This window comes from Callospermophilus lateralis, chromosome 5 (assembly GCF_048772815.1).
Source record: "Callospermophilus lateralis isolate mCalLat2 chromosome 5, mCalLat2.hap1, whole genome shotgun sequence".
Classification (NCBI taxonomy): Eukaryota; Metazoa; Chordata; class Mammalia; order Rodentia; family Sciuridae; genus Callospermophilus; species Callospermophilus lateralis.
In genome coordinates, this window is record NC_135309.1 from 159,426,380 (window position 1) to 159,440,020 (window position 13,641).

The 13,641-nt window shown below is 48.5% G+C and overlaps 1 protein-coding gene across 1 annotated transcript in view; it reads right to left on the reverse strand.

The window, feature by feature from the left end:
- The window catches only part of Adcy2 (adenylate cyclase 2), a 380,087-nt gene that overhangs the window by 37,098 nt on the left and 329,348 nt on the right, over positions 1-13,641 (reverse strand). Inside the window, exons 18-19 of the mRNA XM_076857485.1 lie at positions 12,699-12,868; positions 3,553-3,637 (exon numbers count right to left, since the gene is read on the reverse strand). Coding sequence (XP_076713600.1) covers positions 3,553-3,637; positions 12,699-12,868 — 255 coding nt within the window. The remainder of the gene's footprint in view (positions 1-3,552; positions 3,638-12,698; positions 12,869-13,641) is intronic.

Below are 13,641 nucleotides of genomic sequence, written 5' to 3' on the forward strand. Positions count from 1 at the left end.
ATAGGCAAGGCCTCTGTCGGTCTTCTACTAAAAAGAGACCAGTGTTTCAGCACCAGCTACACTGGGCAAAAGTGATATTTTTTCCCTCATCTTTCTTCTTCTTTTTTTTTCTTTAATTGGTTTTATTTTTTAAATACATGACAGCAGAATGCATCACAATTCTTATTACAAATGTAGAACAATTTTTCATACCTCTGTTTCCCTCATCTTTCTGCCTATTTGCTATGGTTAACAGTTTCAGTGTATCCCCCAAAGGGTTATGGGCCGGAAGTTTGGTCCTCAGTGTAGTGTAGAACTTTTAAGAGGTGGCTCAGAGGAAGGCCTTTATGTCATTGGAAGTTTGCCCTTGGAAGGGACTGTGGGAACTTAGCCTCCTGTTTTTGATCTAATCTCTTGCTCACATTTATGCAATCACCATGATATGATGCAGGCCCTCTCTTGTCTTTATAAAGCTAGCCTGTTTCAGGGCTTTTGTTGCAGTAACAGAAAACTAACTAAAACACTCTCTAATTTGTATCTCCATTTATATATCTAGCAATTCTATACCATCTATCTGTATCATTAATCAATCTATCTATCCATCCATCCACCTACCTACCTATCTGCCTACCTATCTAACCTATTACCTTCTAAGCAATGCAATCTGCTTTAGAATTCTCTCCTTTATGTTTGAGTAGCTATTATTATAGAAACTCTTGTGGAAAGACCCCAAAGGAAGACAAATGTTTCTAGCCTAAATCAGTCGTAATGAATTGAGTAGTATTCCCAAGTTTCAGGTCCTAGCTGCTGGTATATATAAATGTGACCTCATGTGGAAACAAGGAATTTGTTGATGTCCTTAACTTAAGTGATCCCCAAATCCTAAAAGAACTCAAGTTCTTACAAGAGAAGAGAGAGAGGGAGATCTGACACAGAGACACAGGCAGGCCTGTGAGGATCCAGCAGAGGTCAAGCCTGCCTAGGGACTGTCCAGCACTGAGAAGGGGAGCTGGGCTCTTGGGCCACCTCACGTGCAGCAGCGGGAGAGCCAGCAGGCTTCCCTGTGCCTCCAGCCCTGCGCAGTGGCCCTGCCTCTCTTCTCGTCTCTGGATTCCGTCTGGAGCTGCTCCATACGTTTTGGAGGCCTCTCGGAGCTCCCAGGGCCTCATTCTGCTGGGACATCCATGACAGCCTCAGGGTGGCTCCATGCTCTGTCTAGTTCTGAAAACCCCCGAGGAGCTGGAACACTTTCCTTCTTTCTATAGGTGCAAAGCAGGAGCCTCTGGGCTGGGCTACAGGGCAGTGTGCCATGCTGCTGACCCTTGGACTCTGAGCTCTCCCCCAAGATGTGGTCAGCCTCCCTCCCTGTCAGGCCACCTGCCCATTTCCCATGGTGACTGCAGCCCACTGGGAAAGCAGAGCCTCCCAGAGAGCAAGTGCTTCCTCTGTATGCAGGTGACCCACAGCTTCTCCCTTCATCAAAAGAGGGCTGGGGCTGGCTCATGCTTCAATCTAGACTCGATTTTAGTACGGAGGGTGGTACCGCAGACTTTGTATGAGAGATGCGCAGTGTTCTCATTAACGTTACTTAGGTACCTGGAGCAGTAGATATAGCCAGGTACTAATTTGCTCAGAAAGCAAGTTCATCTCTGTCATTTCAACAAAGATGAACATTGGGTGGGGTGACCCTTGGGACAAGTGACAATGCAGAAAATTTGGAAATGTCCACACTATCATTTAGTAAACCTATCAGGAAACACTCAGGGCCATGAATGCTTTGGCTATGCTGAGCCCTATTTCCCATGTGGTGCAGTCAAACATACGAGTGATTTGGGACATGTGTACAGAGGCACTGCGTCATAGACATCAAAGTTCTAGTCCAGAGGACCCGGGACCTTAATGACTCACTTCAGGGTGTGGACAAAGGTCCACCTCCTGGCCCACCTTGGCTGTTTCATAGTGCCACACACAGACGAGGTGACAGGTAACCCAGCTATGGCCCAGTGACTATGAAGAGTGAGTCATCTTTTAGGGAGCCACAGCTTCCTAGGCCCTTGGAGGGTCTCAGTACTTATTGCTACAGTAATGGCACCAACACAATCAATATCAACCACAGCCCTGAATAGGTTTGATCACATTAGACCAGTTGAAGAGTAGGATCTCTCGTCAGCCTTTGGCCTCAAGCACCACCGTGAGATGGAACGCTGGGCATCTTGATGACTAAATACAACAGGAGCATTTCATTTGACTCTGGATTCTTAATGTGCTGGTGAAGTGATCCTAGTGATGATTCTGCAGGAGGGACCGGGACAAAGCATGACCAGTGGGACACGGAGGAAGGGTGGTCCCACCAGGGGACAGTGGCTCCTGAGGAATGGTCACCAAGGGGTTGCTCTGCAAGGATCCTATTCATCACCATCTAATGACAGGGTTTTCTAAGGAAGGACATGTCTGTGTTATGAGCAAGAGCAGCAAGTTGATCAGTAGTGAGAAACAAACCAGCCAATGGGAAACCGGGAAAGTAATGAGAGATACAGCCTGGAGCAGCCTGTCCAACCACAAGCCCTGGGAAGCAGAAAGGGGGACATGCTGAAGGCAGAGCCAGGGGAGACCAAGGGGCTAGGGTGGGAAGGAAGGGGTCTTCCACGGCTTTGCAGGCCAGGACAGCTCAGCCCAGGGGCTACTGCAGTGTTAGCTCCTAGGGAAAGACACAGATCACACTGATTGGGTGGGTAGGTTGGTTCCAGATGTGGGGATGAGGGGGACAGGTGCAGGCCCTGCCCATCTGTGCAATGCCTACAGCTTCTGGGCAGGGGAACTGGAAGCCAGATCCAAACTCACAGGTCTTAGAGGGCCTCTCAATCGACATGACTCTTTAATAATGCACACAGTTCAGTCAGCATCCCCTCTTAATTGGTTATTGCCAAATGGCATTGTCCCTGCCCATATCTCAGGACTCAGAGCAAATACTGGCAGGACAGCTGCCTGACTTCAGGTAAGTACTGCTGTCTGACTGGCCTGGTACAAAGGAGGAAGAAGAGTATTTCTTGAAATTCTGCATCTTCAGCCTCTCCTAGGAGAACAGAAAAAGGTGGAGGGCCCAAGGGAGGAGGAGCAGTTTCATCCACATCACAAAATAAAAATTTTTAACAGAGAACCGTATTTCCAGGAGTGGTTACAAATGGCAGCAGAAGCATCACATCCCCTCCAAACAGAAGAGGCACGGATCCATCCTGACTTACAAACGGAAACCCAGCCAAGGGCGTTTCCCAAACACAATCAGCTGTTTGGAATCCATGAGGGATGCTTTTGGGGCTTATGCACATACAAAATTTATTTTTGGATTTCGCAGGAAATCAGTTGATTCATATTCCTGGCATTAACAATGTTTACCTCTTGTAGGAAAAGGGACTTTCCCTGCAGTCTGTATCTAGCCCACACCTTGTGCTACCCACTTTTCTCCTGTGTGATGATTCTGTTTTTTAAGAATTTGTATGAAAGAACTACAGTGCACACCAGCAGAGCATGATGAACCTGCACTTAGAGGTGTTCTATAAGGAGCAGACTCCTTACCTGTCTACCCAGAACAAGCAGCGTGATGAAGAAGATAGAGAGAGACACGGAGCCCATGGTCTTCAGGTCCTTCCAAATGCCTGGTCTAGTAAAAAAAGCAAACAAACAGCCGACAGACAGACGTCAACAAAACAACATGCACACAGGGCTTAGAATCCAAGCACCAACAAACCTTAGAACCCCCGGTGCATGTCTGGAATCCACCCCCCCAAATGCACATTTCAAATGTGTCTCCAGACCAGATGCGTCAAAGTACAAAATCAAACAAAAACCCAAAAAACCAACCTCCCAATTTTGAGAGCACAAGAAAGAAAAGATAATTCCAAGTTAATACAGACTCTTACTCTTTATTCGATTCTAACAAAGGTGAAAGGAAGGACGAGCAGAATGTTAATATCATTTTCTGTCTACCTTTGGGATCAGTATAAGTGGAATGTGGTTTCTTCGGTGCTTTCCTTAGTGCTCACAGAAAGAGACGGATGCTTGAAACTGTGAATCCTATGAGGTATGGGGAACTTATTTTCTACAAGCTCCTCCCACTTATGAATCACACAGTTTCACATGACTTTCTATCTCGAGCCAGTTCTTGCTCATTTTCATATGACTTTGGATCAGAGATGGAAAGCCCGTACCCTGCCTCCTTGCCTTCAGGTCCAGGCAGACATTTGTCACTCATCCTGGCCACGCCCAGCCAGCGATGGACAGCACATGTGTGCTGGTGCAGGAGAGTCTGCTGCCCTTCCCAGGGGAGTCCTGCATGGGCTGGCAAGTGAGTATCTCCCACATCTAACTGCAAGGAAGATCTGAAAATAGAAGGGCACCTGTCACAGAAGCAGCATAGAGTAGGTTTAATGGAGTTCAGGCCCTCGCTTCCTGCTCTGGTTGCCTTGCTTTGTGATTTTTCTGGTTTCTACATAGAGTTGGAAGGTGGATGAGGTACTAAGAGAACTTGGTGTGAAGCTCAGGTGGATTGTGAGGCTGGAGAACCTGGGGTGGGATTCTGAGCTTGGAGACCCTGAACAAACCTGTCAACACCTCAGTTTCCTCATCTGTCAAAGAGTCTTGATGCCTGCCTTAGGACTGGTGAGGGCAGCGCAGCAGATACACTAATAAACCTGGCACAAGTGACGCAGAGAGGGCCCTTCATCAGTGCCACTCCTGATGTCTAGTGTTAACTGCAGGCCGATAAGGGAAGGGGTGGGGCTGGGAAGAGCTGGAGAAGAAGATGAGGACGTCTGGATCGGCAAATCTCACGGACAGACTGAAAGAGCCCCCTGCAGAGGAAGGACTCCTGTGGGAGCCAGGAGACATGATCACCCAGTGCCCACGTGTTACGGCCTTGGAAACCCAAGAACCCTCCAGAAAGGTCGTGCTTGCACCAAGGCTCGCTGCTCCCCATGGAACCTGCCACCTGCTATGGGTCGGAAGGGTCCACGCTCATCCACCAGGGGCAGGTCTCTGTTTGTCTCTGAGGGTGACGTGGATGGCGTCTCACCAGGACTGACTTTTTGAAACGGAGCTGTTCCTCTCTGGGCCAGGGACAGTCATTTCAGCTGTGCTGTCTAAAAGCAATGCTGAACTCGGTGAATTTTAAACCCTGTCTTCTACACGCACGGCAGAGACACACTGACTGGCTAGTGAAAGCAGTGCCCACCAACTGGCGTCCTAAAGCTGGTACTGGCTTCCGGTTCTTGTGTTGTTTCATGCGCATCACATGACTTGGGAATTCCAAAGGGCCGGAGAAAGAAGCTATGCCACCCCCCATCCCACCTGTTACCACTAAAAGCTCAAACAGAGAGTAAAATGCTAACGCCCAGGTTGGGATTTTGTAGCAGCTTCACCCATAACGAATCTAAGTTCAGCTTCCATTTGCATTCCCACACAAGGGACCGGTTGTCCCAAACATACAGAGCCAGCTCAGTCCTCCACACTGGTGGCCAGCAGAGCCGGGCCCCACTTATGCACCTTAGGTCCTGAGTGACTTTCAGTTAACACACAGAATGTGTCTACAAGCCACCCGCCGAGGGGGATCCTGTCTGTGGACTCTTCACATTAATGCGTTGTGAACCTTGGTTTGCAGGGAGAACCCGCCCCACCTCCCTCCCCAGATCTTGCACCTGACTTCACGTAGTGGTGGGTGAAAGTAGGAATGTAGAGGAAGCAAGAGACGCGGGAAGCCTCGCTTGCTGGTCTGGGGAGAGGATGGGAGAAAACAGACCTAAACAGGCCTCAGGAGCAGCAAGACCCAAACGGCCTGCAGATCACTGGGCGTCCGTGTGCGGACACCCCTTCTGAAACTCTCTGTCCACAAGGAGGGTTCTGTTGTACTTTCTAAGATTTCACTCAGATTTCTCAAAAATTTCTTTTAGTTAACAACGGGGGCTGCTGTCATCTACCAGAGGTCTTGTCCCCACCAAGGGCCACTCATAAGCAGATCCTGCTATGGCTCTTGAAGTCTGAGTGACAAATTCTCCATCCTTGTAGAATTCTTTGTAGACTGGGTGCAGGTGGGTGAGGGGGGCAGGAAAGGGGTGCACAGTGGGGATCTGGAGTAGATGACCAAGGCCCTGTGGCATCTTCCCCAAGTCCTGTCCAGCCTGCTGATCACCGTGAGTTTCCTAGGACTGCTGTATCAGGACACCGTGGCCGAGTGGCTCAAACCAACAGAAATGCACTGTTCGGTGGTTTTGGAGCCTGGAAGTTTGCAATCCAGGTGCCCGCAGGGCCACACTGTTCTGGAACCTGTAGGGAGCCCTGTCCCGCCTGTCCCAGCTTCTGGGCTTTGCTGATCATCTCTGGAGCCCTTTGGCTCGCTGCTGCATCACTCCTGTGCCCACATGGCGATTTCCCTGTGTATCTGTCTCTTCCCATGTCCATCTTGTGAGGGCACCAGCCACACTGGATCGGGGCTCCACTTCATCTGGCATGACCTCAGCTTAATTACATCTGCAACTACCTTATTTCCAAGTAAGTTACGTTTTGAGGAACTGGGGTTCAAACTTCAACCTGTCTTCTTTTGGGGGGCACAATTCAACCCCGAATCAGGTTAGCCTTTTGTATAGAAACGAGAGCCAGTTGTACCGAGCACTCTGTCGCCCTCATGTTTGAAGAGTAAGATCTGCTTTGGACGCTGCCATGTAGGATGCTGCCAGTGCTGAGGTATGAAGTGAGGAGGAAGCAGCCAGTGTAACTGGAAGGTTCTAACTGTGATCTCCAGCAAGGGGACAGGGCAGTCACGGTGCAGCCCAGTAGGCTTTCTTTCTATCTAAAATTAGACTCCAGGGATTCAGGCTCCCAGACACGCCTGCAGCACAGGGTGATGTGCAGCTGGCTCTCTGCCTGAGGCTGGTGCAGAGCAATCTTCCTGGCCCACAAGTTTCAGGGGCCCCAAAGAGCAACATGCCCTAAGGAACAGGCTGAGAGGGTGGAGGGACGACCTGGTGACCCAGCCGCTGACCTAAATGCAAAGAAGGCGAGTAAAACAGGACACTTGTGTTATTCTTAGGAGGAAAGCAGTCTAGCATACAGACGCAAAAAGATGAGTTTACTTTTAAAACTTTGCATTTTTCTAGGTAAAATAAAATCTTTTTTTTTTTTTAATGGAAAGTCCCCAAACAAACCTAGTTTCTGTTATGCTGCAATGAGCAGAGAGATTGCAGTAAAATCAGGTCCTTTCAGCTCATTGGAGGATAGAATTAGTCGGACCCTGGGGACACTGACCCCCAGACCCATGGTATAAAGCTGAAGCCAAGACGGGGGCACTGTCGCTGTTGCCACCCACCCTCACCCTCACCCTCAGGGTCTTTAGGGGTGTATCTCTTGGCTTTCTATGCTATCTCTGTGCCACACCACAATCCTGACTTTGCCAATGAGAAGTGCCTGGATTCCTGGGAGCCCTGATGTCAGATGATGCAGAAAGGGGGATTTTGTGTAATATGATAAAGTTTCTGCATCTGACTTGGCACAGGCTGTGGACTAACCACCTGGCCAAAAGATAGGACTGTCAGGGCAAAGAAAAACAACCCCCCAGAAACATGCTGGGGTTAAAATGAATAAGGGAAAGCAGAGGCAGGCCCCGGCCGTTGCTGCATCCTCATCCAGGTCTGGTTTGGGTGGGGGGCTGCTGAGATGCATGGGGTCCTTCGTCACCATGGTCCCGCCTGCTGTTTCAGCATCCTGATGAGCTCTTGGGGCGCTCCTCCCCACCTGAGCCACCAAGGCAGTGGCAATGTCCAGGCCCACTGACAGTAGGTGATGAAGCAGAGGACAGCAGCTCAGCCAGGAACTGCACACACAGAGTGCTCAGAAAGACCAAGGGATTGAGGGACAAGGTTGTAGCTTGGGAATGGGGCAGATCCTCTAAGGGTTTTGTAGACTCTTTCATGACCTGGTTGGACACAGGTTCACCAGCCTCCTATGCAAATTTCCCAGAGTGCAGCCCAATGTCCACTGCTGCAAACACAAATGCAATGAGGTCAGACTCATGCTTAGAACAGAGCCCTGGGTACTAACACAGATCAGGAAGCCATATAAGTGGGGCTGGAGAGCTGTGCTGCCCCCAGCCATGGAGACAACACAGCCATGGTTCATTTTGTGGAGCAACTAGTTCTAAGGAGAAGAGCTGTCGAAATGCAATCTGGTGCCTTGGGCTGTGCAGGCACTTGGCTTCCTAGCTTGAAGAGCTGATGGTGGGAAGCAGGCATCCGGCACAGTCTGTGGGCAGAGGCTTTGCACAATCCTGCCCCCTAGTTTAAGTCAAGCAAAACAAAAGCTGAGGCCTAGAAGTCAAATCTCTGCCTGTAGAGGAATACAGTCCCAAGATATTTTCTATTTCGGGTTGGATCAAGGGGCTAATTACTAAGGGTTGCTTTCTGAAGAAGGAAAGAAAGCTGGGTAGAGTTTGAGTGAAGGTGCTTCACTGTCCAAGTTGGGCAGCAGGAATTTCCTCCCTTTCTGCTGCCAAACAGAGAAACATTTTTATATTTTTGGAAGATGGCATGGAGTGGCAGAAACAGGCAGGATGGAGAAAGCTGATATTAAATCAGAAAGTAACTTAAAAATTTTTGATATTAACTCAAACATAGGAAGGATGTAGATTTGGACTACACTTTTCATTTACAAGAGGGAAAGTTAAGAGGATTCCAGGTGCTTGGGAATACCCACAACTGTCTCAGAGGGACAGAAGTTCAGTTCTCCCCTGTCCTCTCCTGGGTGTGATGAATTCCACAGTTCTTCAAGATTCAAGTTCAATATTAATTAATTCCAGGTTGGACAAAATATACCATAGTTTCTCAAGTTCTATTCACTGGGATTTTCAAGGCACAGGGAAACACAGGGAAAGGGGAATACCACACTCAAGGTCTTCAGTCACAGCTCTGGATGATATATGGAGATCCGAGCATCTCCATGGCTCTCCTGGACAGGGAGATGAGGTGGAAGGAGGGCCACACAGCCACTCCTACAGTGACAGTCCTGAGATCCTGGGTGTGACTGCTGCTTAAGCCTGCATCCATGTGTCCCCACAGAACATTGATTTTATTCAGCTAAAGTTCCAACACAGAGCAGGGTACTCTGCAGGGCTCTTAGTGGATCTTCTGAGGAGCTCCCCTTCCCCATGCCTTTCTAGAATTGAAAGAACAACATCTCCCGCCTTCTAGAAAGTTAAGCTAATGCCTGGGTCCATGTGAAATGATGACACCCATCCCCTAAGGCTTTCCAGTTCTGCAAAAACAGAAACTCATAAAAACCTGTCAGCATCTTTCAGTCTCTGTAGCCAGCCCTTGTCATGGGAAGAGGAAGTGTTTTCGAGAAAAAAGCACTTTAGGCAATATCAACTGTCATTAATGTCACCATCAACCTTGAAGAGCACTCAGGGTATTTAACAGCTAAGAACTTGGGGAAAAAGTGACCTGTTACAGAAACTGGAACCGTGAGCAACTCAGTAAAATATTTTGTACTTCAGACAAAATGGAAGACTGTTGAAACACCTAGGAACTAGAAAACATCTTGTTCTGGACCTTCTGAAAACCACAGACACCTGGCCTTCCCTCACCATGAAGCGGCTCATCAGAACCCTGTAGGGTAAGCACTGGGATGCTGTAGACATTACATCATGATGGATTTTTGATGGCATCTTATTTTCCTTCTGAAAAGTCTGATTTCCATGTTCATAAATCTGTAAAACTATCTTTGATGCCCTGTTCTGAATTATTCACTGACCTCAATCCCTATTTCTCCTGTTTGCTTTGCTAACATTGTAGGCAAAAATGCCCTGTTGGTTTGTATTGTTTTGTTGGCTGGTGGCTGATCAATGTCAAATGAGGTCAGTAAAGGTCCCTGCCAAAAGTGCCATGATGAACTCATACAGAACAACCACATTGTCCAAACTGTGATCCGTTTCTGGCACTACATTTAAGCAGAGATGCCTTCTCCAAACTTTCTTATGAAAGTTTAAAGACATCAACAAAACTGATGTGGTTCCTGAAGAGACATGTTCTCAATGAGCTGCAGTGGGCTCTGTCTTCAGGGAAGCGTGAGGAGAGGGAGTCCCTGGCCAGCACTTAGGTCCTGTGGATTGTCCAGGAGCACGTCCCACTTTCGTTCATCCATTCAACAGAGTTTGTTGAGCACCTCCAACATGCCAGCGTCACTGAAGTTGGTTCAGATCTTCTGTTTTGCTTGATTGGAGAGACAGTGTTGAAGTCCTTGGCATATATACATCACAGAGTGGAGGCAGCACAGACCTGCCTGATTCACGCAGGGGACCAAGACAGAGGAGATGCTCAGTCATTGGGTATATGTGAGCTGAGAGCCAGAAGCTCAGGTAGGTACACCGAGAGCGCTCATTACCACTGAGGAGCAGGCCAGGGCCTCCGTGGGCAGCAAGGATGCTGACCTGCCACAGCCAAGCACAGGGCCCAGGCAGACCAGAGCAAGAAGCAGGAAATCAGGAGTGAGAAGGGGACGTGGTGCCCAGAAATAGGACAGCAAAGAGACTGGACCGAGCGCCATGACTTCAGGGTCAGGGACTGGCCATCGGGAAGTGAGTGCTGCTGGTCTCCTTTCAGTCAGCTCCTTCTCCAAGGGCACCCCTGGGCACCATGCTAGCACAGCGGAATTCTCTTGGAAGCATCCTGTTTGCACATCTGTGAGTCGTGTCAGCATTGAGACCCTAGGTTGAGGATGAGGAAACCTTTCCAACCACTTGCTGGAGGGAACACTGGCTTTGGTTGTGCATCGGGCATGAGTCACAGGGCAGTTTCCAATGGGCACTGAGCTGGAGGAGTTGGGAGTGGGGGTCCTCCACTCCTGCTCTCCAGGGTCTTTTGTTTGTGGCGACCTTTGGGCTGACGTTAGAGAAGGTCTGTGGATCCTGAGGCAGCATGTCCTTCTGCCATGGTGTCAGTGACATGCCCTTCCGGCACAGGAGAGCTCTGGGATTCAGTGCCAGCTCATGCAGGCACTGCTCAGGAAGTGCCAGGAACCCTGGGGGAATTAGGAAGTGCAACACAGGTGCATCCCCTGAAGAGGGTGCTGGCTTCAGTGTTGGGGAAGTGAAGTGTCACTGACACACCCCACAGGAGCCTCCTTTGGCTTCAGCTCATTACGGGCCAAACCAAGAGAGGCTTTGGCCACAAGAGTGCTCTGAAACTCAGACTCTCCTCTTCCTCCATGGGACACTGCTCCTGCTGCTGGGGCTCCACTCAGGGATCCTGTGTCTCTTCATGTGCCTCACTCGGGACCCCAGAAGTCCTCTGTCCCCATCAAAAACTTGCTAATTTGATTTCTTCTTTTGCTTTGAATGTGAAACACATCCTAGCACTTTAAATTTAATAATGGGAGCTTTAGTAGCATCAGCAGCAGCTTTATGCCAAGATCAGCAAGGCTACATTCATTTAGGAACAGGATACAGGCTCTCTGAACACAGTAGAGATATTAAAGCATTTTTGCTTGGCAAGTTAAGAATTTATAGGAAAATTAACTTCTGATTTCATTCTCATCTTGGCTGGGGAATCATAATTTTTTTTTCATACACTTCTGCATTTTCACAATTCCACTGGCCTCAGCTCGATGATAGACCATCAGGGTTCCACAGTGGAGGATGACGAAAATCAAATCAGGAGAAAAGCATTCGCTGCAGTGGGGCCTCTGAAGGAGCTTGCCCTGGGCGGAGCGTTCCCAGCAAGGGGAACCTTCTGCCCACTGGACCAGTGACCTGGGGCCGTCAGTACAAACCTTTCCGCAGCAACACATCTATGTAAATATTTAAGGCATTCATTTGATGTTAAAGCACATAGAGAATGTGAAAAACTCGGAAAACACTTTGAAGCCAGGGTGTCCATCAGCAAACCTGACATCTGACCTAAAATGTTTGGTTATTGAGATGTGAAATGGAGAACATCACAATGAATTAAAGGTGTTCTTTCAAGCTGGGGATTAAAACTCACCCTAAGCTAATGGAAGTACTCAGATAACAGAACTTCTCAAACCCGACTGAGTACACCTGACAGGCCAGCCCTCCCCATGGACCCTTCTTGCTGTCCTGGTCCTGAGGCTGGGACGGTTGATGGGATCTTCTCTCCTGGAAGTCAGTTACTTAGGTATCAAAGAGTTTGATCAAAGAAATTTCCCCTCCCCACAGCAGTTTCTCCTCCCCACAGTGGTATTTTAGGAAATTATTACTGAGAAATTTAGCACTATAGCTTATGAACATAACTACTTATTTTGCAGTATTTTTGTTCTGAATTGGGGCCATTTTGCTCTCCTGGAAACATTTGGAAATTTCTAGGGACATTTGGTTGCCGAGTTGGAGCAGAGGGATGGTGATCAGCATCCAGTGGGTGGGTAGAGGCTGAACGTCAATGCACGGGATCAGTCCCCACATCAGAGATTATTCAGTCCCAAATGTCAGCAGATTGCTCCTAGCCATATGGTTCAGATTACAGTGCAAATCCTCACCACTTCACACTTTCTAAGTGTGTGAGATGATATGGATTCTACGTAATCGATAGTAAAAACACTCACATCTCCCTGAACATCCCTTCATCCAGCTTTCTTGGAGTGAGGATGAGTGACACGGTACTGCCCGTCTGCACCCAACACCCCGCGAGAGAACTAGAGACGGAGGAGGAAGAGCAAGCACTCACCTCTCAAACAAGACCTGGCTGTAGTCGTCCAGGACGTGGGCGTGGGTGTGCAGAAGGATGGTGTTGTAGCCCACCAATGCCACCGTCATGAGCAGCATCTTCAACTCGTAATTCACCCTCAGGAACACCGAGCAGGATATCAGCCCCAGAATGCAGCTGTATATGAAGTACTGGACAGGAGACAGGACAGACAGCCACTGAGGACCCCTCTCTACAGGGAGATGCTGACGATCGAGTTGGGGGCCAACGTCACGCTCACGGGGTCAATTTGCGAGCTGGCTGGGAAAGCAGGCACCTATTTCTACCTATGAGCCAGAGCCAAATGCCTGAGTACATTTGATTTTTGAAAGTTACTCATTCCACAGCTTTCTGATCCAACCTGGCATGATAAATAAAAATAAGCACATACATTGCCAAACACTTTCCGAAAAAAAAATTAAAAAAAAAAAAACCCCTACATTGAGGATATTCCACAGGCAAACGTCGTTTATTTTTTTGAAAATGAAAGTAGTTATGATGCTTTCTACATTCAGGGGATTTTTTAAAAGTATAGTACATAGGATCTTTGGTGTTTGAAATTCAATAAACAAAGCAAAATGAAATTTCCCACAAGGAGTGTGAGAAATGCTGGTTTGCAACCTGGCGGTCCCCTCGTCAGTGGTCAGGAGGATCCTGAACCACTCTCTAAAGCCCTGCAGTTGCCCTGGAACCAGCAAAATAGTGAAGCTCCCAGGTGGCGCTCCTGCCCCATCTGATGGCCGAGGGGCTTATTTTGACAATTAAGGCAAAACCGTTTCTTCCTCATGTCACTCTCAGGAGGGATGAAGACCCCACCTCAGCAAACTCTTGGGACAAGTAAATATGACAAAGCAGTTCAGAACAGGGCCTGCCCAGGGAGAGCTCTATTGTTACAACCTGGGGCTGTTTGTAAGTTTTGACTTTT